We start from the raw sequence: 22,511 nt of genomic DNA, 5'->3' as shown, positions 1-22,511 counted from the left end.
TCTAGAAAAACCAAAACAACCAAACCAAACCAAAGCAAAAACAAAGCAGCTCATATGTCTGCTGAGCATTTATAAGCGTGTTTATCCTGTCCTCATCCACAAGAGGGCACCGCTGAAGGAGTGTGTGTGTTTTAGGTAATATAGGTCACCTCAGATGAACGAGTATGTGGAGGACGTGCCTGGGTTCTGCGCAAACACTGCAGTGTTCTATCTGAGGGAGATGAGCCTCTGTAGATTTTCATGTCCCCAAGGCATCCCAGAATCTATGCCTTAGTAGTGTTTAGGGCTCATCATATAGTGTCAGCAATCACTTCATCTAGACAAATATTTTTAGACCTCCATTAAAGCATGAAGTCCAGTGTGCCCCTTGAACTGGCATTAATGCTCCTGTTCCTATACTTGGGGGTGAAATGGGCAATTTTAACCCAAAAAATACACACTGTGTTAAGGCCTAATAACTTCTTGGCTACACTTTTCATATAAATGAACCCCCCCTCATTGCAGAAATGAAGGAATGAAATTCCAACTCAGACATTTGGAGGCAGGTACACAGAACACACGGTTTCAAAGGTGTAGATTCTGGTACCAAGTTTTCTTGATTTGCTGACTGCCTGAAAGCATCAAAGCCCTTAATCTAAAGTGTGGGCTGCTCAAATCCAGTTTCTTAGCAATGAACAGGGAAACTCTCAAAATTCTCAGGAACTAGGGAACTTTGACTGGGTCAGATGGCACTTGGACAAAGGAGGCTCGTTGCACACTTCAGAAATTTAAATTGTTATTGCCCTTGAAGAGTTTCATTTCCGTAGTACCCTTTTCTATAGTGAACAGTTCTACAGGATTTCTCCTAGAATCAAGTAATCATCAAAAGAAGGAAGTACAGAGAAAAGCCTAACATCAAATTTATTTTATTGACTTTTTCATCAAACAAATTAAAAACTAATAATAATTAAGATAAAACTACTTGGGTGTTCCTTTTCTGAAATTTATACAATGTCACAAATATTTTATGTGATTTTTTTTTGTAATGAAAGCCAAATTTGGTTTATTTAGCCTGAAGTGTCACAACATCCTATTTCATGTTTCTTCCTTCAGTTCCAGAAAGGTGTTATTCTTTATAATATTTATTCATATAGAAAAACCAGTACAATTATTTGAAGGTTATTTTCTACTTCTGCCTTCCTTGCCAGGAGTCATAAACTATCATTACCATGCACATTGACTATGTATTTTGGAAAAATAAACATCATAGCATTTTATGAATTCTATTTCTATAGTAAAACCTATAAAAGTTTTGATTTCTTCTCAGAAGGCATACATGGTTTATAAAAATATAGTCATTTAAAATAGAGATCTCTTTCTTTGTTTGGCACAATTCTAAGCATGTAGCTTTCCAGTTGCATGTTATGTGGCTATCCGTGGGCTCATCTGGGATGGCTGGGAAGCATGTGCTCTAACTGAGCATCATTTCCCACCTCACAGGATGCTGCGGTGGCATCTCAAGACAGAAGCACAAGAAAAGCCAAGAGAAGAGGGTGGGGAGGGGTTGCACAGCTTCTGGTCCCACTTTCGCACACTCTTACCCTCTTCCTGGTTGCCTTGATCTGCCTGCCCGTGGCCAGCCATGTCTGAAGAGACTGTCCTTACTGATGATGGCTGTCGGAGGACGCTGGGACCCACGCCTCCCTCTAGGTGAGCCTTGGCTGTATGAGGACATGAGCCCGAAAGCAAACCTGTGTCCTTCCTGCACAGTTTCTGCCTCAGTTCTTGCCCTGACTGCCTTCAGTGCTGAGTGTGACCTGGAAGTATTAGGTGGAATAACCCCCTCCCTCCCCTACCTGGCTTTGAGTCAGACTGTTTTATCACAGCAACAGAAGAGCAAAGGAGGACCCTTCCGAGCTACTTTGCATCGTTTGCTGTGGCCAAAAGGATAAGGTAAAAACGATAGCAGAGGCTTCATTTAAAGCGTGAACCCAGGGAATTCTTAAAGGATAATTATTCAGAAATAACATGACAAGTCAATAAATGTACGGCTTAAGAAACATTGATTTATATATGAATCTTTAATGATTGTGTCCCACTGTCCCTCTCTGCATACTCCCGAAAAGTACTCCAGAGAATAGAATCTAATTTTTAATGACAAATTTGAGTCACTACGTTATCAAAGATGAAGAGGTAACAGATTGTAGACTAGTGCAAAAAGTAGGGGTTTTCTGCAAAGTGCTTCCTCGTTAAACATCAAACCTGAAGACTCCCATTTCCCGGAAGACAGTCTGCAGAGCTTCCATCCCCCACTGCTCGGAGCTCTGAGTGTACTGAAGGACAGTTTTATCACAGCAGGTGGTCAGGGTGCCTGGGAAAGGAACCACCTCCGCTTTCCTCCCAGCCCCGCACAGGGTGAAAACAAGCTGTCAGGAGCTGCCGCCCTGTCTCCTCCCTGGCCACAAGAGGTCCTCACTCGCGGGAGCTGCCACCAGGTCTAGAAACTAGAGCTGGTTTTGCTCAGGTGAATCTTTCTTTCTGTTCCTGGCAGGGAGGGGGGAAGGGGCTCTCGGGGTGGGGAGTAGGGTGGAGGTTAAATGTTACTCCACAGCCATGGCAAACACAGGAAGAACGGGCTGAGGGCAGTCTGTCCCTCTTTGTTTCAGAATTGTACAGGGACTTCCAGCCCACACTCTGAGAGCCATGCCATTCCATCCGCCTACACATTGCCCCAGTGCCCTGTTCCTGGCGGCCACAGCCTCTGCTAGGGACCGTGTTCTGCTGCCCATCAGCTCAGGATGAGCAGAGTGGGACCCGGAACTCAGGACCCACCTCTAGGAACTGCCCGTCACCCCTTGGAAAGACGTTCTCACCGCCTTAAAAAATGATCGCTACAGATAAACACATTTTTTTTTCATAAATAAAAACTGAGGCGTATTTGTAATATATTAAAATTTTCACCAACAAAGGTGTGTTAACATTTTTCAAGTTCTGTCATTCAAGTTCAATAAAGGCACACATTTTTTTTTTCCTTTGAGGCCCGCACCGAACACACCTACTAGCCCAAGGTCACGAAAGCGGTTCTGCGGGGCTTCCTTCCTTTGACCTTCCTGGGCTTGGATAGATAAGCGAGTCCTCCCGTGAGCTGGAGGCTTGGCTAGACCACCCAGAGGCTGCTTCTAGACAGGCTTTCAGGTGGATTCCACGGCGGACCGGGCTCGGGCAGCAGGCCGCGAGCTGGCGAGCTGGCGCAGGCCGCGCCTTCGGCCTCAGGGCTTCTCGGGGCCCGGGCGGCCCTTCCTGTTCCCGGGCTCCGAGGCCCTGCGCACCAGCCTGGGCGGGGGCTTGGGCGGGACGTCCTCGGCCACGCTGTCTTCCCGGGGCCGGCCGCAGCGCGGGTCTCGGGCGAGCAGGGGCTGCCTGAGCACGCCGGGGGTCTGCGTGCCCCCGTCCCGGCTGCGCGGGGCGAGAGGCGTGGCGGGCTGCGCGCGCGCGGGCCCCGCGGCCACCTCGTTCTTCCACTCCACCTTGTAGGCCGGGGAGGCCTTAGAGAACTGATCCGGCAGGAAGCGCCTGGCCCGGGGCTGCAGGGTGAGCTCGGTGGTTCCGGCGTCTGGGTCCGAGTCGCTGCTGTTGCCATCTGTCGCAGAGCAAAGGGAGTGTGGGCAAAGGGAGCAGAGCAGAGACAGCGCAAGCCACAGCGAGCCCCCCGTGAGCCCCACCCCTCCCAGGGGCGAGGTGTGGCAGGAAGGCTCACTAAACTCCCGCTGGACGGCCTTGAACATCTGCGCCACAAGAGCTCGTCCATGCTAATTCGGAAGCACTTTCACTGCTAAGTACATTTCCCCACTGGCTCTGTCTCATCCCCTGCTTTTACCAGAGGTTGTAGGTCCAGCAGAGATTAGCCAGTAAGCATTGGGGCTGGAATTCAACCCGAGAAGCTCTGGCCCTGTCTTAGGCTGCCTCACCCAGGACCTCAAGGGAGCTCAGCTCTGCCTCTGACACTGGCAAACAGTCTAACAGATTTTCTGTTACTTAAATTCTTCCCTTCCTCTGGACTTTCGGATGCACTCTGTGCTTTATATGCTCACGGAACGACCAAAGCACCAGTGTGTACTTCCTAAGCAACGGGAAGAAGGATGACTAGATGTTAGACCCCGGTAAGGGGCTGGGGTTCACGGGAAGAGATGGTACCCACTTCTTGCCCACTTACTAGAATGTTTCTCTAGACACTTACGAACGGTCACAACCTTGTCTTCCAATTCCCTTGCTTTTGGTTTCTTACGCCTCTCCCCATTGCCACAAACAGCCTTTAAACTGTCCTCATCTTGATGAATTCAATAATAAGCAGAGATGGTTGCAAAGGGGTTTGAATTGTTGTTACACCCATATTTTAGCAAAACGGAATCCTAACATAATTCCTGGGCTTACAGCAAAGAGCTCAGTGTGTGCATGAGATTGCTATCAAGCAGGGAAGTAAAATCTATAATCCACTCCACGAAAAGAAATTAGAACCACTGCATAGATGTATGTGTTTATACATCTTCAGACTTACAGCTTCGTGTCTCGTAAGCTCACAGTAAAAGGATTTGCTTGTGCTATAATGAAAGCATCATTATGAAAAACAAGTGACTGGATTATTTTTGAGATGCACAGTGACCCATTAAACAAGGCCACAATGCTAATAAAACGGAGCCTGTTGCTTCTTGAGGTTCCAAGTGACTGAGCTCATTCATCCTTAATGAAGAAAACCAGAACAGGTTGGAAAGCATTTCTTCTCCAGGAAGACTGGTTACCTGCATTTTCCATCTTCTTCTTCTGCAGCTTCTCCGGAAGCTTTGTGTTTTTAGGTAAGGATAAGTACCGGGCGGTCGAGGTGGAAGCCTGTAAGGAAAGAGAAAACACCTTCAGATGACAGAAATGCCGCCTTACAGTGTGTTAGATGCTAAATTTCATGACAGAACTAAACTTTTATTACACTTTGTGTTCTTCATCCCCAAGTTACTTTTCCAGATACCGTAAGCATTGTGCTTTAAAAACCAAACACCTTCCAAAAGAAAGAGCATGAACGCGGTCATTAGTGAGGGGTGAAAGCCACTGGTCCCTAAGGAACCCTAGCACCCTCGTCCACAGAAGTTATTCAAAGGAAAGACTGGACCCTCTGGGGGAGGAGATACAGTAAAACGGGGCAATTTAAGTTTCATTTCTCTCAATACATCTTGAAATGGAAGAATAACCTCAAAGTCTGACAAAATCATGTCACTGCTATTTTGCACACTTATCTTTAGTTTCTAGAATGAATTAAGGGTCACTGCCATGCATCATACCTAGAAAGGCTTTATCATGTTCCCCCCTCTGATGATGCAGTACAGGATAGTACTGAAAATACAAGCCCACCATGTTGTATCGCTGAAGGGCTACGTCACTGCAGTCTTTGTGTTGAGAAGCGCCTGCCTGGCTGGGCTGCAGGGCCGCTTGTGCTCTGAATGCTCACGCCCAGCAGCACCGGGCTTTACGGAGCCTCTTTACGGAGGGGAGATGTGCCTGGCCCAGCGGTCTCTACCCTGGCACCTGGTCGGGAAGGCTCACATGTAGTCACGGGCCACATGGTTGTCAGGAGCTTAAGCCGCTTGGAGGACTGTACAGTGCTCCTCGTCTGCACACGCGTGATGTTCTCACCACAGAATCGTTCAATGACACATCTGAGAGTGCAGCCCAGCGGCCTGCGCCTGTCACTGTGTCCCCATCCGTTCATTCGAAACTGTCCAGCCATGCTGATGAAACGGTGACTTAGCTGTGTCTACTAACGTTCTTCTTTGACTTTTAAGACATATATGTGTGTATACATGTCCATAACACACACACATGTGTTGTGTGCTTGTTTATTTTTATGCGCACTGGTGTTCTGCCTGCATGTATGTCTGTGTGAGGGTGCCAAATGACCTAGAGCTGGGTTATGGGCCATTGCGAGCTGGGATGTGGGTGCTGGGAACTGAACCCAGGTCCTCTGGAGGAAGAGCTAGTGCTCTTCACCGCTGAGCCACCTCTCCAGCCCCAAAACATATTTATTTTCTTCAAAGTACTTACTGTACTTAAACACAACATAGTGTATATTTTATTTCTGGAAATGTTCTTCTCCAGTGAATTTCACAGGTCTAAGACTGGGAAGAATATAAGTTGAGTAGAGTGATGTAGGCTGGAAGGCCCTGCACATAGGAGGCAGATCTGAGGATCAGGAGTTCAGAGGCATCCTTGCTCTGTAGTGAGTTCAAGACCAGCCTGGGTTGCATAAGATTTTGAATAAATGAAACAAAAGCAAGGGAAACACTATCAAAGGAATGAACTATTATTTGCCTTCTTTCTTAAGGTATGTCTCACTATCTTGCCTAGGCAGTTCTCCTACGTAAGCCCTTCAAGGCGCCCCTACCCATGGTGAGATGACCTTACTATTCAGTCCACCCCAGGAGAGCTGGGAAATGGCCCTCAGCAGCCATTCAACCAGCCCCGGGAACCCCACGATCAGCAGAGGGCTCTGCCCTCCATCCTGTGATTCCGGAGGCGACAGTTACCCTGCGCTCCCGGTTGGCGCTGTTGTCCTTGCGGAGGCTCTCCCGAAGGCTGTGTCGCCTGCGGATGAGGATCTCCTTGGCTTGCCTCTCGCTGGTGTCCGCCGTCAGGTTGTGTCTGTTGTAGGACAAGGTCTGAAATGACAGTGTGTGTGGGATGTTTTACCTAATGATCAGCCAGTTCTCTCAACCTAAAGAGAGGCTTCTCTGCTTTGTGCGCATCCAGCCATGATTAACAGTAAAACAAAAGTCATTCTGAAATACAATCCCGACAGAGTCATACTGACATGGGTGGCCCCACATCTTCTGATAGATCTCAGGGCCATCATGCTGAGGTGTCCTGTCACCCCCAGCAACCGTCACCTCTAAATGAGGGCTCTGCAGACTCGGCAGCATGCTTGGTAATTCATTTCCTGATAGATTGGCACAAACGTCTTGGAAATGACCCCTGTCCTGAAATGTACTAGGTACCTCAGGCCAAGGAAAAGGTGACATGGTGTAGGTCCTACATCTGTCTCAAGAAGTTTACTGTCTAGTTGGGCATCTGAGTCTAGCAAGACGACAAAAGCGAAGGCTCAGTCAGTTGCACTGCATAACGCCCACGTGTTACCAGATGTAGAATGGTGTGGAATGGTACGGTGGCCCTTGGCCGAGACTTACACACAGGATGCTGTGGGCCAGCTAACAGGAAGCAGGGGCTGGCTGTAAGTGCAGAGAGGTAGTGCCCCCTGCACAGGGCGAGGCCTGAGGACGGACTCTGTTGTTCCATGAGGGTGTGTACTGGATGGATCAGATCATGTTGGATAAAGTGGAGCTTGGCAATAGAGGACCCAAATTACCCTGGAAGCAGCAACTCTGGTTTTGCTTCATTTCAGACAGGAGGCTGTTGTCCTTGACGGAGCATTAGGGAAAGGGGTGGACCGAGACTGACATGGCTAATATGGGACCGTCTGCTGGACCGCCCGCTAAGTCTACAGGGAAGAAAGAGGGTGATCTCTGCAGCTGGCGGTGTCTGTTTCCTCACCTGTGAAGTGGAGACAACAGTGACCCCTGGCGCTGTGAGGGGCTCAAAGCAGGTGAGACAAGCAGTGTGCTGAATGAGCCTGGGCAAAAGGCAGGAGTCTGGGATCACTGGCACGCTAATAGAATAGGGTGCTGACAATGGAAATACAGTGAAAGAAGTAGCTCAGAAGGTACAAAGAAAGAGATTTTGGCACTTTGTGAAGAGTTGATAAATTTACAGTCTAAGCTATAGGATTTTTTGAGATTGTATTTTATTATCGTGTGTGTGTGTGTGTGTGTGTGTGTGTGTGTGTCTGTGTCTTTGTATCTTATTATCGTGTGTGTGTGTGTGTGTGTGTGTCTGTGTCTGTGTCTGTGTGGGGAGGGTAGCTGCAGATGCCTAGGAAGCACTGGATCCCTCTGGAGCTGGAGTCCCAGGCGATTGTGCGCCACTGTGCACCCTGAGACAGAGCTCAGGCCCTCTAGAAGAGCAGGAGGGCACCCCTCCCTCTCTTCTGAGACGGGTTTTTTTCTGTGTAGCCTTGGCCATCCTGGACTCACTTTGCAGACCAGGTCGGCCTTGAATTTACAGAGATCCTCCTGCCTCTGCCTCTCCATAGGCTGGGATTGCAGGCATGAGCCTGCTGAGCTATGTCCTCGGCCCTAAAAGCACTTTCATACATAAACCGACCAGCTCCTTTCTTCCTATGTCTGATCAGAGCTTCAGAACCCCCGGGCCTTCGGTGCTTCAGCTGAGGTGTGCAGGAGGACTTAGGGAGTCTCCAGGGTGGGTGCCCATGTGGTGCTCACTAGGACCTCTCTCTACGGAGGAATGTATTTATGGTTTCCAGCTGGAGAGCACATTTTCGGCCAAAATAAAATAAGTATTTTGATGCATAATTTTTCCTACCCGCTGACGGATTTGATAGAGGTTCCTTGATAATATCTCTCTAATTTCATCCATTTCACCTGGTGTAAGCTTCCTTATTTTTTCTTCACGGCAATCACTGTAAAAGTCCAGGAGAAAATGTATTTTACTTTGTGAAATATTTCAGAAGTGCTAATTCCCTCTTTAGTGTTATCACATCGTAACTTCAGAGTAAGACTTTAGTTTAAAAAAAGAGAAATTAGGAATTTCTCAATATTTTCAAACATTCTAAACATTTTAAAAATATTCAGTTTTAGAATAATTAAGTTTCTAGGACTCGTTTCAGGGATAAAATCATTCCTGGCAAGTTTAACTGTGCATGAAGTTCCAGAGTCAACTCTCACATCGTGCCCCACCCCCACCACAGTGTCCTGTGTGTAGCCCAGGCTGGCCTGGATCTCAACCCTCCTGAGACCTTGGCCCCAGTCACTGCAGAGGTATGTCACCACAGCCAGTTTCTCATTTTAAAAAAACGACTCACAGTGTTACCTATTTATTATTCCTAGAAGAAAGCAATGCAAAACTGCCCCATTCCAACAGAAATGTAATTAGCTTTATTTCATGAAGTCTCATCACCAGGGAATCTGTACTGAGTCCCTGTGGAGTAATGCAGGCCTCTGCAATCTTTAATACTCCCAAGCTGTTTCCAGTGTCCAGCCAGGGCTGGGTATCACTGCATCCGGGGTCCCCATCTGTTCCCCAAGCCTAGCTACACTGCTGTGCAGTCAATAAGGAAGAAGCTACATTCTGTGCATCGTCATCTAGAAAATGTAACACATCTGGAAAACATTCCACTTGATAAAGCTGAGAGAGTTTTAGCTCACTTTCAACCAGTCATGAACCTTCCCAAGCTAATTTGACAAAGGCACGAAGACCCTAAACATGACGTGCCATTCCCAATACAATAGAACATACAGCATAAAACACGGGAAAACACGGCATAGGTGCTAGACACGCAGAGCTGACTTTAGCCTCGCTCTGTTGTGAGTTCTTAAGCCACCACCCTAGGACTTACGTCAACAATACTGTTATTCTGATACTGTCATTGCTACCCTGCTTTGCGGAGCACTTGACACTCACTTGAGAGAAGCGAACGAGGGGACAGTGCTGATCATCCCAGTCTCCGCCATCTCAATGGCGTGCTTTATCTCAAGCTTCTTGTATAAGGACACGATGCTGGACTTGGGCTGATTTTCCCGAATCAGAAGCTTCCGAAGGTACTTGTCATCAAACTTCTTAAACCTACAAACAAGTCGTCGGAGTTTAAATTGGTGAATGCTTCGTTGGATAAGAAAATGCTCTCAGGGAAACACTTAGAATACAGAGCCAGCCTCACCACGCGTATACTTCACATATGCTTGTGTGTGTGTGTACGCACCTATGTGTGATGTAACTAACAAGCATCCAGACTCGGAGTGTTCCAACTGACCCGACCTCCGTAGCCTCTCCCGACCTCCACCAGGTCAAGCTCTCTGGTACCCTGTGTAATCTTTCTCTTCTATATTCCATGTTATAGGGTAAGGAGGCCCAGCCCAAGTTCCTATGTTGAATTCCTAATTTCCAGTGCATCACACTGAGAGCGTTTCTGGAGATATGGTTTTCACAAACAAGATGAAGTTGAGGTGCAGTTGTCAGGGTGGGCTGTCCTCAGTTTGACTGGCACGCTGGTTAGACTCAAAGAGAGACAAAGAAAGACAAAGACGCAAAGAGAAACACTGTGAAGAGTCGGGGAGCGCAGCCCCAGCCATGGGCAACCCTGCCTTCCTCGGCTCCCTGGAGACGAACATCCTGGTAACATCCTGTGTTTGGCTCTCCGTTCCTCATGAAGTGAGACAACCCATTTCTGCCGTTTAAACTGCCTACTGTGTGCAGCCTGCTGTGGCACCCCCGACCAACTAACATTCCTTCCTACTCCGTCGGCAATCACTTGACGCTCACACAGTGAAAATGCATGCCAAAGTGTGGTCACCTTCGACACCTCTGGAGCCATCGCTGTGGTCCCAGTTTTGTCTGGACCCTAACACAGATTTGGGCACCTACTAAGCGTCCCCACCCCTAGAGCGATTCTCAGCACAGGAGTCTCTGGTGGAAATGCCATGTGGGTAATAGCATGGTGCCACACTTTTGTGGCGGGGTACGGGTGAGGCTTCAGTGCAAGGCTGCCCATGTGGGGCCCCTCCTACCTCTGGCCCTTGCCACCTGTACCCCGAGGGTCTTTAAAGTCATTGTCCCATCTACTAGGAATGCTTCCGTACATGCCCTTCATGTCCCTCTGCAACCTTCGGTGGTGATCATGTCAGGAGAACCTCGGCAAGACAGACCCTGGCTTGCTATGCGTCCCTCTGTGCCGGCTGCATGCCTCTTCCAACCCCACCCCCTCTCTCACTGCTCACGCGTGTTTTTCTACACGGCAGCTGTCATTTTGTAGTGTGGCAAGTAGTTTTCTTTTTTCATCTTATAGCCCCTGTGTAGTATAGGCCTATCACTTGGCCCCAGTGCCTTTCTGTATCTGCATTGGCCCAAACCCAGCAACAGCTTTCTGTCATAGCCTTGAAGACCTTCTTTTGCCTTTTCCCTAGACTCTGGGGTCAGTAATGTTACTTGTCTTGGTGAATGGCCTCCTCCTGACATAATGACTGAAGAGGCTTAAAATGACCTAATGAGCAAAGAGGCCTGCCAGCGAATCCCAGATGCTGTGTCCACACGGCCACTAGCCACACACTATCCTACCTATGAAGGGCTGTGAACCAAGGCGAACAGCTTGTCAGTGAGGTCGTCATCGTGACCCCTGCTCAGGAGTCTAGCTCCGGCAGGATCAGCTGACTGCCATCCAGCCTGCGGCAGCAAGAACGAGCCCAGCACAGTCCGGCCCGCGTGGGATTTCTAGACTCACACAGTTTAATAATGAATGGCCTCTATCTTGATCAGCCGGCTCTGTGGATGGCTTGTTATGCAACAGCACATGCCAGCATAGAAGCAGAACAACAAGCAGTAAATATTTGTTGAGAAATGAGTAAGTATAAAACGTGGACCCAGAGAGCTTTACTGGCACACCTGGGCCTGCAGTGAAATGGGGTCAGGCCACGCTCTTGGCGCTAGCCCTTGGTTTTAAATGCTGGAAGGCTCTGTATAATTAAAGAGCCGCCCTGAACGCACTGTAGCGTGACCCACCACCGAACGAAGGCGGCCTCCTCTTTCCGATGTTTATTTGAATTTTGTGCTAGGCTCGCTGAGCCAGGATTCTCAACAGTGGGCCAAAATCTCCAGCCTTCTCAGATGACTGTTATTGTTTCAGATCTCTTACTGCGGATACGCAGAAGGGAGAGTGAGCGCGGACAGGAGTGGCCGTGTTCCCTCCTGCGGGGGCGTGCATGTTTTCTTATTGCTTGTTTCCCTCCCGCCCCTCTGGCAAGCTCCGCATCCGTGTTCCCTTTCACACCTTTCGGCTCCTGGTTGCTCACCTCAGGCTGGGTCTCCCCTGAGTCTCAACTCGAGTCCCTCAAGAATTCTCTCCCCAGGCTGATGGGGTGTGTAAAGCCTGTGCTTTGGAATAAAGGGAAAGAAGTCCGATTGTAACTTTTCCTTCTGCGCATTCTTTACGGCAGTGTCAGTGGTTCGCACACACCACGGAAGGTGTGTGCAGAAGGGATTAGAAACTCGTATGTGCCAGCCCCCAGTCTCGAGTACCCACTCTTCTGGTGATTGTGCAGTAACGTGACGGTCAAGAGCAGGCTAATGTGGTAACTGAACATAGAAATGTAAAATGCCTGTGGACTAGTTAAAACTGCAGCTCTGTGGTGCAGATTGAAATACCATGGAAAAGCAACACTTGCTTCCAGAGACAGGCCAGATGTGCAAGCTCTCCTCTTGCTAACGCTCACAGTCTGCCTCTGGCTTCCGGGGCGGCCTTTCCTCAAGTCATTCACGGACCTCGGAGACACGAGCCACCTGACATGACGCATGGACATCCTCTGATCTTCGCCTGAGATCCACTTCAGACGCACACAATCACAACCTCACCCCTTTTGTGCTGGTTGGGGTTTCAGTTTTGCTTTGTGCTTTGTTCTGTCTGACACAGAAAGGAAAGCAGAGCTATGTAGACAGAAGGAGCCTCAGCTGAGACAGCCTTCTTAAGACGGGCGTGCTCTTGATTAATTGATGTAGGAGGGCAAGTCAACTGAGGGTCATGCCGTTCAGGGCATGTGGAGCTGGGTGGTATAGAAAAGCAGGCTGAGCTGGCCATGAAAGGCAGGCCAGGCAGCAGTGGTCCTCTCCTGCCCTGGGAGTGCACAGCAAGCTATAGGCTCAATTATTCCCTTTTTTCCACAGGTTTCCTTGGGTCCTGGTCTTTGTCGGAACAGCACAAGCCAAACAGGACAGCACCTCTTGTTCCTAACAGTGCCCAGGGGCTACTGACCTAGCCTGTGCCTGCATGGGTCTGCATTTGCTGTACTTGGATGCACAAGGGAAGAATGTGAAACACGATCTTCGCTCTTGAAAGGAAACACGCTAGTCTGCGTTATGCCTCCCACTCATTGTTGAGAGACTTGGTCGGCTACAGAAAGGAAAAGGTGACCGAGCTCAAAGGGAGATGATGGAACTACAGGGAAAGAGAAAAAGAAAGTCTGCTTTATTGGTTTGGCATAGGACTCATCTATGTCAGAAAATTCCTAGACTGTGCAGCAGGGTAGGCAAGAGAACAAGGCAGGCACAGTGGGCAGCTTTAATCCCACCTCCAGAAAAAAGAAAAATGAATGCTTCCCAAGAGAAATGATAATTTGTCCAGAGTCTCACAGTGCAGGTTTACTCTGCTTTATTACCTGTGCGTCCAGGCGGTTAACTGGGTAACCAGCCTATACAAAAACATCTTTCCTTGACTGATGAAACAAGGCTCAGCTCAAGGGACTTCCTGACAGCCCCAACAGTGCTTTAAGGGGCAATTGCTCTCGTTCTAGTGTCTTTGTGACTCACTGCATTCCTTAAGGATCTCTCTCTTCTCTCCCGTTCTGCTCTCTCTCTCTCTCTCTCTCTCTCTCTCTCTCTCTCACACACACACATACACACACACACACACACACACACACACACACCTGTTCACTAGTTAGCTATTTTGTTGTTTTTATTATATAATTTGAGGCCCAAGTCTGTGACATGTACTTTGTTTGTTTGTTTTGTTTTTTCAAGACAGGGTTTCTCTGTGTAGCCCTGAATGTCCTGGACTCACTTTGTAGACCAGGCTGGCCTCGAACTCACAGAAACCCACCTGCCTCTGCCTCCCAAGTGCTGAGATTAAAGGTGTGCACCACCATGCCTGGCTGAAATATACAACTTATGTAGCCTGATTCCAAACTATATGTGTGAGCAAACAGAAGCATTCAAAATTCTTCACTTTAAGTACATAGACGAACAGGCAGCTAAGTTTCTATCAGTGACTGAGTAGTGGAGGGAAACTTTTGGGAGTGAGTTAGAAAGGAAGAGCAAGAGGGAACAGCTCACTACAGCCTGGAATGTGTCCTCTGACCTCACGTTCCGCCTAAACTCCGCTTTGTTCCATAATCTGTCCTAGCCAGGGATCTGTGCACCAACGCTCACAGATCGATCTATAAGAAAAGGGCCTGTTGGCAGCGTCAGCCACTTCCCAACATATGTCCCGAGGGCAGGACAGCCGCCATGGGCTCCCGTTAGCTGGTGAGGGGTAGTCCTGGGCTCCATGTTTCCCATGTAACTGCCAGAATCCCTCCCTTCTTGCTCTCATCACCGATCCAGTCAGTTGTTCCGCCTCATTTATAACCACCTCGGGGACAGGCGCTGTTGTGTCTGCTCAGCACAGAGCTTCCTTTAAGAAGTAAGCTCTGTGCTGGGCTGTGCTGGCACTCAATCGCAGCACTTAGGAGGCAGAGACAGGTGCAATGAGGAAATGGCCCCCGCTGTGGGGTCTACATGGAAAAGCTGCTTGACTGCTTCTGAGGACCTTGGCTGGGGTTGGAGAATGTCTTGACTTTTAGTGGTGTTTCTTCCATCTTGCAGACACTGAAGAAGTGACTTTGCCTCAAGGGTGGCAAGGAGGCTAGTTAGGGCTGTCCCCTAGGGAGTGTGGCATGGAGCTCTCCTCTGCTAAACCTGAGCCTCCTTTCTGGCTACTTGTGTAGGGAAATAAGCTCCTGCCTCACTTATACGAACTCTCTATCTGTGCTGAAGATAAGATGTTGCTGTTTTTGTAATTGGCACACTCATTAAGTAGCTTAGGTTGCTCTTGAACTCACGTAAATGCCTCTTGCCTTACCATCTGGTCCTCTGGGCCCACAGCATGTATCCCCATGCCTGTCTAGAGCTAAGAGTGACCTTGGGAGAACACACAATTGCACAACATAGGACTTTTCCAGCCTGGAAAACGCACAACTTGGTACATTTTTTTCCCAAGAGTGACCCAGAGCAACGCTGCTAGAATGTTGTGAGGATGCTTACTTGTCTCTCCAGAAGTTGTGACCCCAGTGTCCACAGACATCTTCAATCCCAGTCTTCACATGATCGAAAAACTAAAGCAGAAGGGAAGACAGACAGATGACGCGCTTTTCTCACAAGGGATCATTTTCGCTCTGCTCGCATGACACCTACCACCAGTGACTTCACTCTGCTGACATGACACCTACCGCCAAATGGCCGGAAGGAACGTTTTCAAGTTAAAGGCTTTATGTTCCCTCTGCCGGTTCAAGATGTCAGCAGGCCGGGACTGGGTACCGCGAGGCTAGGGCAAGTCCGCCTCCCATCACAGACTCTCCCAGCTCCTGCCCCCAGCCCTCTGCTCTTCCCTTCCCTCCCCAGGAGCGCACAGCAGCTCAGCGTGGCTTCCCTCCTGACACCGTCAGCCAGCACCCACCCTGCAGTGGATCTCCTCGCTGACAGCTTGCTGCTTCTTGTTGGATCTCTTGACATCAAGAAACTCCACCAGCGGTCGGATGGTTGTCCCCTGCACAAAAATGCGAACATGATTCAATAAGTCCTCTCATACGGAAGACGTTCAGCTGTAGCTTATCACCTCTTAAGCAATCACCGGCCACTAACGAAATCTGGACTGTTGCTAAGAGTTAAAATAGTAAATGTAAAGTTTTGTTATTCTTCTCTTTCTTTTCCATGGATGTCTTATTTTCAGAACACAACTTCAACATAAACTAGATGCCAAAGTGGAAAAAGCCAAAAGGTAACTGAAGGAAACAGTGACTGTCAGCGGAACTGGCCACTTGCTATTTTGCTCACAGAAAAACCCTCCAGTGACTCTTCCATTTGCTCACATTCTGGGAACAATTTTCACCACGCTGCTTCTGCAAGTCTGTCAGGGGCTTGGGCATCACATCACAAAGATGGACCTCAGAGGACCATGGCTGTAGGACTTTGAGTCTAAAGGAAGGTCATCTTTATCCCAACACATTTACAAAGGAGGCAGAAGAGGCATGACAGACAGACACAGGGGAAGAGCCAAGGCAGCTTCAAGCCGAGGACACACTCAGCAGGAATCCTGACGGGTCTTGGCATCATCACCTGGCAGAGACCTCAGGACAGTGAGCAGCAGTGGGAAACAGTGCAGGAGCACTCTAGGCCTCTCAGGACTTCACCTGGGAAACGAGATGAAGGAAACTCCATACTCTGAACAAAGAGCTCTGCAAAATGCCACCATCAACATCTCACTAGTGAAACATCAAAGCATCTCCGTTAGAGGCACGGAGGGGAGGCCAGAGGTGCTGCTGTCAGCCATAGCTTTGCAAGCTGTACACCAATGAGAGCCAATAGAGAAAAGTCAAGGAGAGTTGACAACAAGAATTTGTTGTTAAAGGATAGTTTGTATCTTTGTTCTAAAACTTAAGACAGTCCCTTCCATATCAAAATAGCAAGAAGTGAGTAGCATAAAATCAACAGACACAGTCCAGCCCAAATGTTATTTTAAAGAGTGTAAACAATAATCACATTGCAGCAATGTTTATTTTATGACACATTACATCATATTATGGCTACAGGCTGTGTTTGTGTAACTAGTATACACTACCATATAATACAACATATATACTCAGAGAAACTATGTACATATTAAACTCACACAATAGATACATTGTGTGCAAATATTTATCTATATATAACCTTATGACAATTGCATTCAACCCTCATGTAGAGAATTGTGAAACTTAACTGAAGGATCTTAGAAATATTTGTAATTTAAAACTACAATTAAAATTCTAAATAGGATGACTAGATTACATGGCAATTGTTTCTCTTCACTAGTACCTACATACCACATACTATAATAAGGTATTTCTCAGGGTGAGAAACAGAACTTTAGCAATCTTTAATTCACCCGAAAGACTAAAGGCAACCAGACTATTTTTTCAGAAATGAATAAATAAATAAATGGAAATTTGCAGCCGTGCTGCCATCTACCAGCTGCGACGTGCACAGCTGTGATATTGGTTCCTATGGAGTCGGGAGAGCTGGCGTGGGGACCAGGCCCCCTGTGGGGCAGGTAGCATGAAAGGCACACACATGTGGTGGGGGCTGGTTGACGTTTTCCTGATGAAGGAGGGATAATGTTGAAGGATATTGTCTGCCATTTGATTTCCGTCTCATCTTTCCATGTGTATCTAGATATTTTCTCAAAAAACACAGTGATGAGCTGAAACAAGCCTACACTCACCTCACAGCCCGGGTTGACACAGTGATGAGCTAAAACGAGCCGGGCTCCCCGCACAGCCCAGGCTCCCCGCACAGCCCGAGTTGGCACAGTGATGAGCTGAAACGAGCCGGGCTCCCCGCACAGCCTAGGCTCCCCGCACAGCCCAGGCTCCCCGCACAGCCCAGGCTCCCCGCACAGCCTAGGCTCCCCGCACAGCCCAGGCTCCCCGCACAGCCCAGGCTCCCTGCACAGCCCAGGCTCCCCGCACAGCCCAGGCTCCCCGCACAGCCCGGGTTGACACAGTGATGAGCTGAAACCAGCCGGGCTCCCCGCACAGCCCGGGTCGGCCTTGGACTGTGTCAGCCCTTTTGCCTCAGCCTCTCAATTGTTCAAACTGCACTGTGAGCCACCACTTTTAGGCTTTTAGTCTGTACGAATGGTTTTGATACAGAATACATCTACACACACACACACACACACATACATACACACAGTAACACACACACATACGTATTTACACATACACATGCATACACACACACATACATACACCCCTCATGCATATACATGCACATATATACACCACACACACATACACAGACACACATATACACATACATACACACACACCATACACATATACACATACAGGAATATAGACACATATACATGCCACACACACACACACACACACACACGCATGCACACACACCTCTTCAAAGGAGATAATCAGTTTTGTTCTATCAATCCAGTACGAACATGTTTCTAACATGTTTCATTTTTTGAGTTCTTAAGTGAAAACTGATTTTATGCAACTCTAGTATGAGACATCTCGCATATTATTTGTATTTCAGCCTGCCGCTTGGACATACCACAGGAGCTAAGGACAGTTTTCCAGTCAACACGTTCTGAAATGTTTTAACATAAACAACGACAACACCAGAAATGATTACGTAATTGTGATTTTCAGAGATGGTGATTCCACTGAGTGCTTTGTCCCATAGGTCGGCAAGCAGAATGCCAGCAGCTCAAGAGAAAAAGAAGAAAATAGTGTAATTCTTTATTGCTGTGGGTTTTTTTCTGTTTTTGTCTGTCCTGGACTCACTATGTAGACCAGACTGTCCTGTCACTCACAGAGACCCGCCTGCCTCTGCCTGCCTGAGTGCTGGGATTAAAGGCATGTGCCAACAAGCCTGGCTTCAGTATAATTTTTAACACTGAAAGCCTCTACCATATTCTGAAGACACTAACAGCTATTACACATGTTCCTTCTCCTTTCAATGCTTCCTCAGTAAATAAAGGGGCATCCTGTGCTCAGAGTGTATGAGAGTAAGGGCGGAGGTTGGCCTGCCAGAGCCTGGTGCTGGTTATCCTACCAGGCAGACAGGCTGGCATTCAGTGAGCAAGCTGAGGAAATCACACCCACCAACTCTAAGATCAACTCAAGTTTGTAAAAGTATAACATACGTAAGTCCACAATTAATAAAACTTAAAGACTGAGCGTCTAGTTAAAATCACATTTCTTGATATGTTTCATCTGTGTTCACATATGAACACAAGTGTTTACATATGTGTTTTCAGTTGTCCTATCATGCTAATTAGAAATCGTCTTTAGACACTGCTTGGATCCTCTCCTTCCCTCTCCTCTTCCTTTCTTGGTCATCTGTTTTGGAGTGGAGCATGTGACAGGTGTGTGCCTTGTGTCAGGGTATTTTATTACCTGGGCCAATGCCTGTGGTTTGGAAGGACAGAGAGACGATGCACCTTATGGAACACCCACTTTCCCCTTTGGAAAATTTCTAATTTTGTTACTTAAGAAGGAATTTGATAGGACCTCTAAGAAAAAGATAGCATGTTACTATCTGTGGAGGAAAAAATTAAAAATAAAATCCTGAGTTTTACAACAAAATGCCAAAAACTCTTTACAAAGTGCAAATAAATTCTCACCTGTCAGCCAAGCTTGGCCAGACAAACACGGCACCATAGCTTGAGGGCTGACTCAGAATCATCTGACAGCATGGCATGGAGAATTACCAGGCAGTGACATTCTCATCCCAATCTCTCTCTCTCTCTCTTCTTCACCCCACCTCTGCATCCACCAAGAAAGAGAAGAAGAGAAAAGCCTAACCTGCTGTCTGGTTAAAATAAACATCGTTTGGTCCATTCACAGGGAAGAAGGAGTTCTTACTTGTGGAATTAATACTGACAAAGAGGGGGGAAGGGACTTCTTATATTTTCTTGCTGATTGAGCAAGCATTTCCCTAGAAAGCTTGTGGGAAACTTTCATTTTTTAAAAACTTTATTATTTTCATTTATTAAAAATGTTACCATTTTCATTGTGCAGTTGGGGTGATGGCTCAGTGGATAAGAGGCCTTGCCACACTAGCATAAAGACCCAAGTTCAGATCTCTGGAGTAACCATGGGGCTATGCATTGAGGTGCTGAGACAGGAGGATTACTGCACTTGCTGGCCACAAGCTTAAACGAAAACAAGGTGATCCAGGTTCAGTAAGAGAGCCTGCCTCAAGTTCAAGAGAATAAGGCAGCACTCTGTAAGCACACCTAAAAAAACATGCACATACACACACGTGTATGAGCATGTACATAAAACACACACACACACACACACACACACACACACACATACACCTGTCACTGCGATGGCCATGCTATCTTATATTTGGCCATTCTCGCATTAAAACCTTGATAACACGCATCTGGGGTTGGGATAAACACAATGGGAATTACGAAGGTGTTGCTGGCCATTGACTGGCCCTGGCTTCCAGCACTTACCACCTGTACAGGGTCCCGTCACTCTGTTAGACATCTGTCTTCCAATGAACGATGCCTTTCTCCATCCTGGGCAGCAGCAAACTGCCCGTGCTGTACTTTCTATAATCAAATGTGCTGCTGAAATGCTCATCTTAGAAAAGCTGGGACAAGAGCCATCACTGTCAAGTGTTCCTTGCCTGTCACCCCTTCTCTTGGTCTCCGGCATCTCTCTTTTGGGTCTGGTTAGTCAAGGGGTCACCCTCACCACAGAACTCTGTGAGGAAGGCCACTCCTCACTGACATGTTGCTGCTCTTTTCTAAGTTTACAGAATCCTCTCCTTGAGCACACTCCCCTTGGCTTCTGCCTCTCCCTTCCGCATGTCTGTCACCCCCAACCACCATGTTCCCTCTCCAGGGACTGTCTAGCTTCCTCAACATTTATCAATCTCCCAATGATGCTTGTGTCTGGGCTCTTAGCCCGTCCTCATACTTCTTCCCTCATTTATGAATAATTTCTTCCCATCTCTTTATTTCAGATGACTCCACAGCTGGGCCCTCCCATCCAACTCGCCTCCATCATGAGATCCTGATCATCAACTCCTGCAGAGTTATAGAGAACTTATGTCCCACTCTACAGACCCAATGATCCCCTACTGTTCATCACTAAACTAACTGACTGCTCAGCCAAAAGTACTGGGAAATTACAAATAAAGCTGCTATGAACATAGTTGAGCAAATGTCCTTGTTGTATGGTGGAGCATATTTCGGATACATGTCTAGGGAGTGGTATAGCTGGATCTTGAGGTAGCACTATTCCTAATTGTCTGAGAAAGCACCAGATTGATTTCCAAAGTGGTTGTAGAAGTTTACATTCCAACCAGCAATGGAGGAGGGTTCCCCTTTCTCCACAACCTTTCCAGCATGTGTTGTCACTTGAGTTTTTGGGATTTTGATATTAGCCATTCTGATGGGTGTAAGGTGAAATCTCAGAGTCGCTTTGATTTGCATTTCCCAGATGTAAGGACACAGAGCACTTCTTTAAATGTTTCTCTGCCATTCGATATTCCTCTGTTGAGAATTCTGTTTAGCTCTGTTCCCCATTTTGTTGTTGTTGTTGTTGTTGTTTTGTTTTGTTTTTGATTGGATTACTTGGGTTGTTGGTATTGAACTTCTTGAGTTCTTTATATGTTCTGGATATTAGCCCTCTGTCAGATATAGGGTTGGTGAAGTCTGTAGGCCGTCGTTTTGTTCTGACGACTGTGTCCTTTGCTTTACAGAAGCTTTTTGGTTTCATGAGGTCCCATTTATTGATTGTTGCTCTTAGAGCCTGTGCTGTTGGTGTTCTGTTCAGGAATTTGTCTTCTGTGCCAATGAGGTCAAGAATACTCCCTACTTTTTCTTCTAACAGATTTAGTGTGTCTGGTTTTATGTTGAGGTCTTTGATCTACTTGATAAGGTGGGGTCAGATGGCAGGGGAGAAGGACACCCCCTTTCAGTGGACTAGAAGAGGTGGAGGGGGAACAAGGGAGGATGGTACCTGGAAGAGATGAGGGAGGGAGCTACAGCTGGGATACAAAGTGAATAAATTGGAAAAAATAAAAATAAATAAATAATTTTTAAAAAAGGCTGGGCAGTAACTTTCACTGTTCTCGTCACATCCTAAATAGCTCACCATACAATTTTCCCTCTTTAAAAAACTGGATCTTTTAACTCGTTTTATTTAGGACTACATTAAATATCCTGGTTTCTGTGGAATTCTCCCCAGTTGGTAATGTTATATTCATTAAATACAGTGGTTGATTTATCCAAGTAAAGCACATTGTAGGGGCCTCACAGCGTCTATGTAACAGGGAGCACCATCAGTTCAGCTTGGCAGGCCACATCATCAAATATCCTCAGGGCACCATGGTCCCTGCTCATCCCCATGTTCTTGCATGGACAAAGAGTTGTTTGTTTTTTAGTCAGGGTATTTCTGCAGGTGCAAGCATCATCACCCTCCACAGACAGTGATAAATTCCTAGGCTGTTGCCCGACTGTAAAGCAGACCATTACACACGTGTATGTCCTTTGTGTCCCTGTGTCACATCGACGGAACCAAGGACTAAGGAAAATCCACACAGACCCACACAGTGTTCTGGCTGTGGCCATGAATAGCAAAGCCTGCTGTCTTTGACCCATCAGGCTGGTGTCCGTCCCCACCTGCTCGCCTCCCAGTCTGCACAGGGATGTAAATTACATCATCCGTGTGCAATGGCGACAGAGACCAGATGGGTTGTCATTCTTACATTTAGTTCATTCACTTCTGGAGGGCTGCTCTTGGGTCTTCTGCATGACTGTTGAGATAACTAGGTGATGGTTACTCTATTTTATCTTTCTGCCAAAATTGAAGTATACTGAATGATGTCAACTTTTCTCTTCTGTTATTGTTTAGCCCAGTATTTTACATGAAACCATGAGGTCAAAACTCTGCATCAGGTCCTGCACTGTATATACACATTCCACTGGAACACCTGAGAAGGAGGTCCCGCAATCTATACCTTACAGCTAGGTAAACTGAGGCCTATCGATAGAGCTTACATGGAACAAGGTCAAAAGAACAGAGTAG

The 22,511-nt window shown here is 47.3% G+C and overlaps 1 protein-coding gene across 1 annotated transcript in view; it reads right to left on the bottom strand.

Annotated features, from left to right (window-relative positions):
- Window positions 1-2,041: 2,041 nt before the first annotated feature.
- Slc9a2 (solute carrier family 9 member A2) overlaps window positions 2,042-22,511 on the bottom strand; it is a 78,024-nt gene continuing 57,554 nt past the window's right edge. The window contains exons 6-12 of the mRNA XM_021634829.2: window positions 15,353-15,442; window positions 14,941-15,011; window positions 9,556-9,717; window positions 8,458-8,554; window positions 6,549-6,680; window positions 4,776-4,863; window positions 2,042-3,619 (exon numbers count right to left, since the gene is read on the bottom strand). Coding sequence (XP_021490504.1) covers window positions 3,249-3,619; window positions 4,776-4,863; window positions 6,549-6,680; window positions 8,458-8,554; window positions 9,556-9,717; window positions 14,941-15,011; window positions 15,353-15,442 — 1,011 coding nt within the window. The 3' untranslated portion in view covers window positions 2,042-3,248. The remainder of the gene's footprint in view (window positions 3,620-4,775; window positions 4,864-6,548; window positions 6,681-8,457; window positions 8,555-9,555; window positions 9,718-14,940; window positions 15,012-15,352; window positions 15,443-22,511) is intronic.

The sequence above is a fragment of the Meriones unguiculatus genome, chromosome 16 (assembly GCF_030254825.1).
Source record: "Meriones unguiculatus strain TT.TT164.6M chromosome 16, Bangor_MerUng_6.1, whole genome shotgun sequence".
Lineage (NCBI taxonomy): Eukaryota > Metazoa > Chordata > Mammalia > Rodentia > Muridae > Meriones > Meriones unguiculatus.
This window is presented reverse-complemented; position numbering and strand designations above follow the sequence as displayed.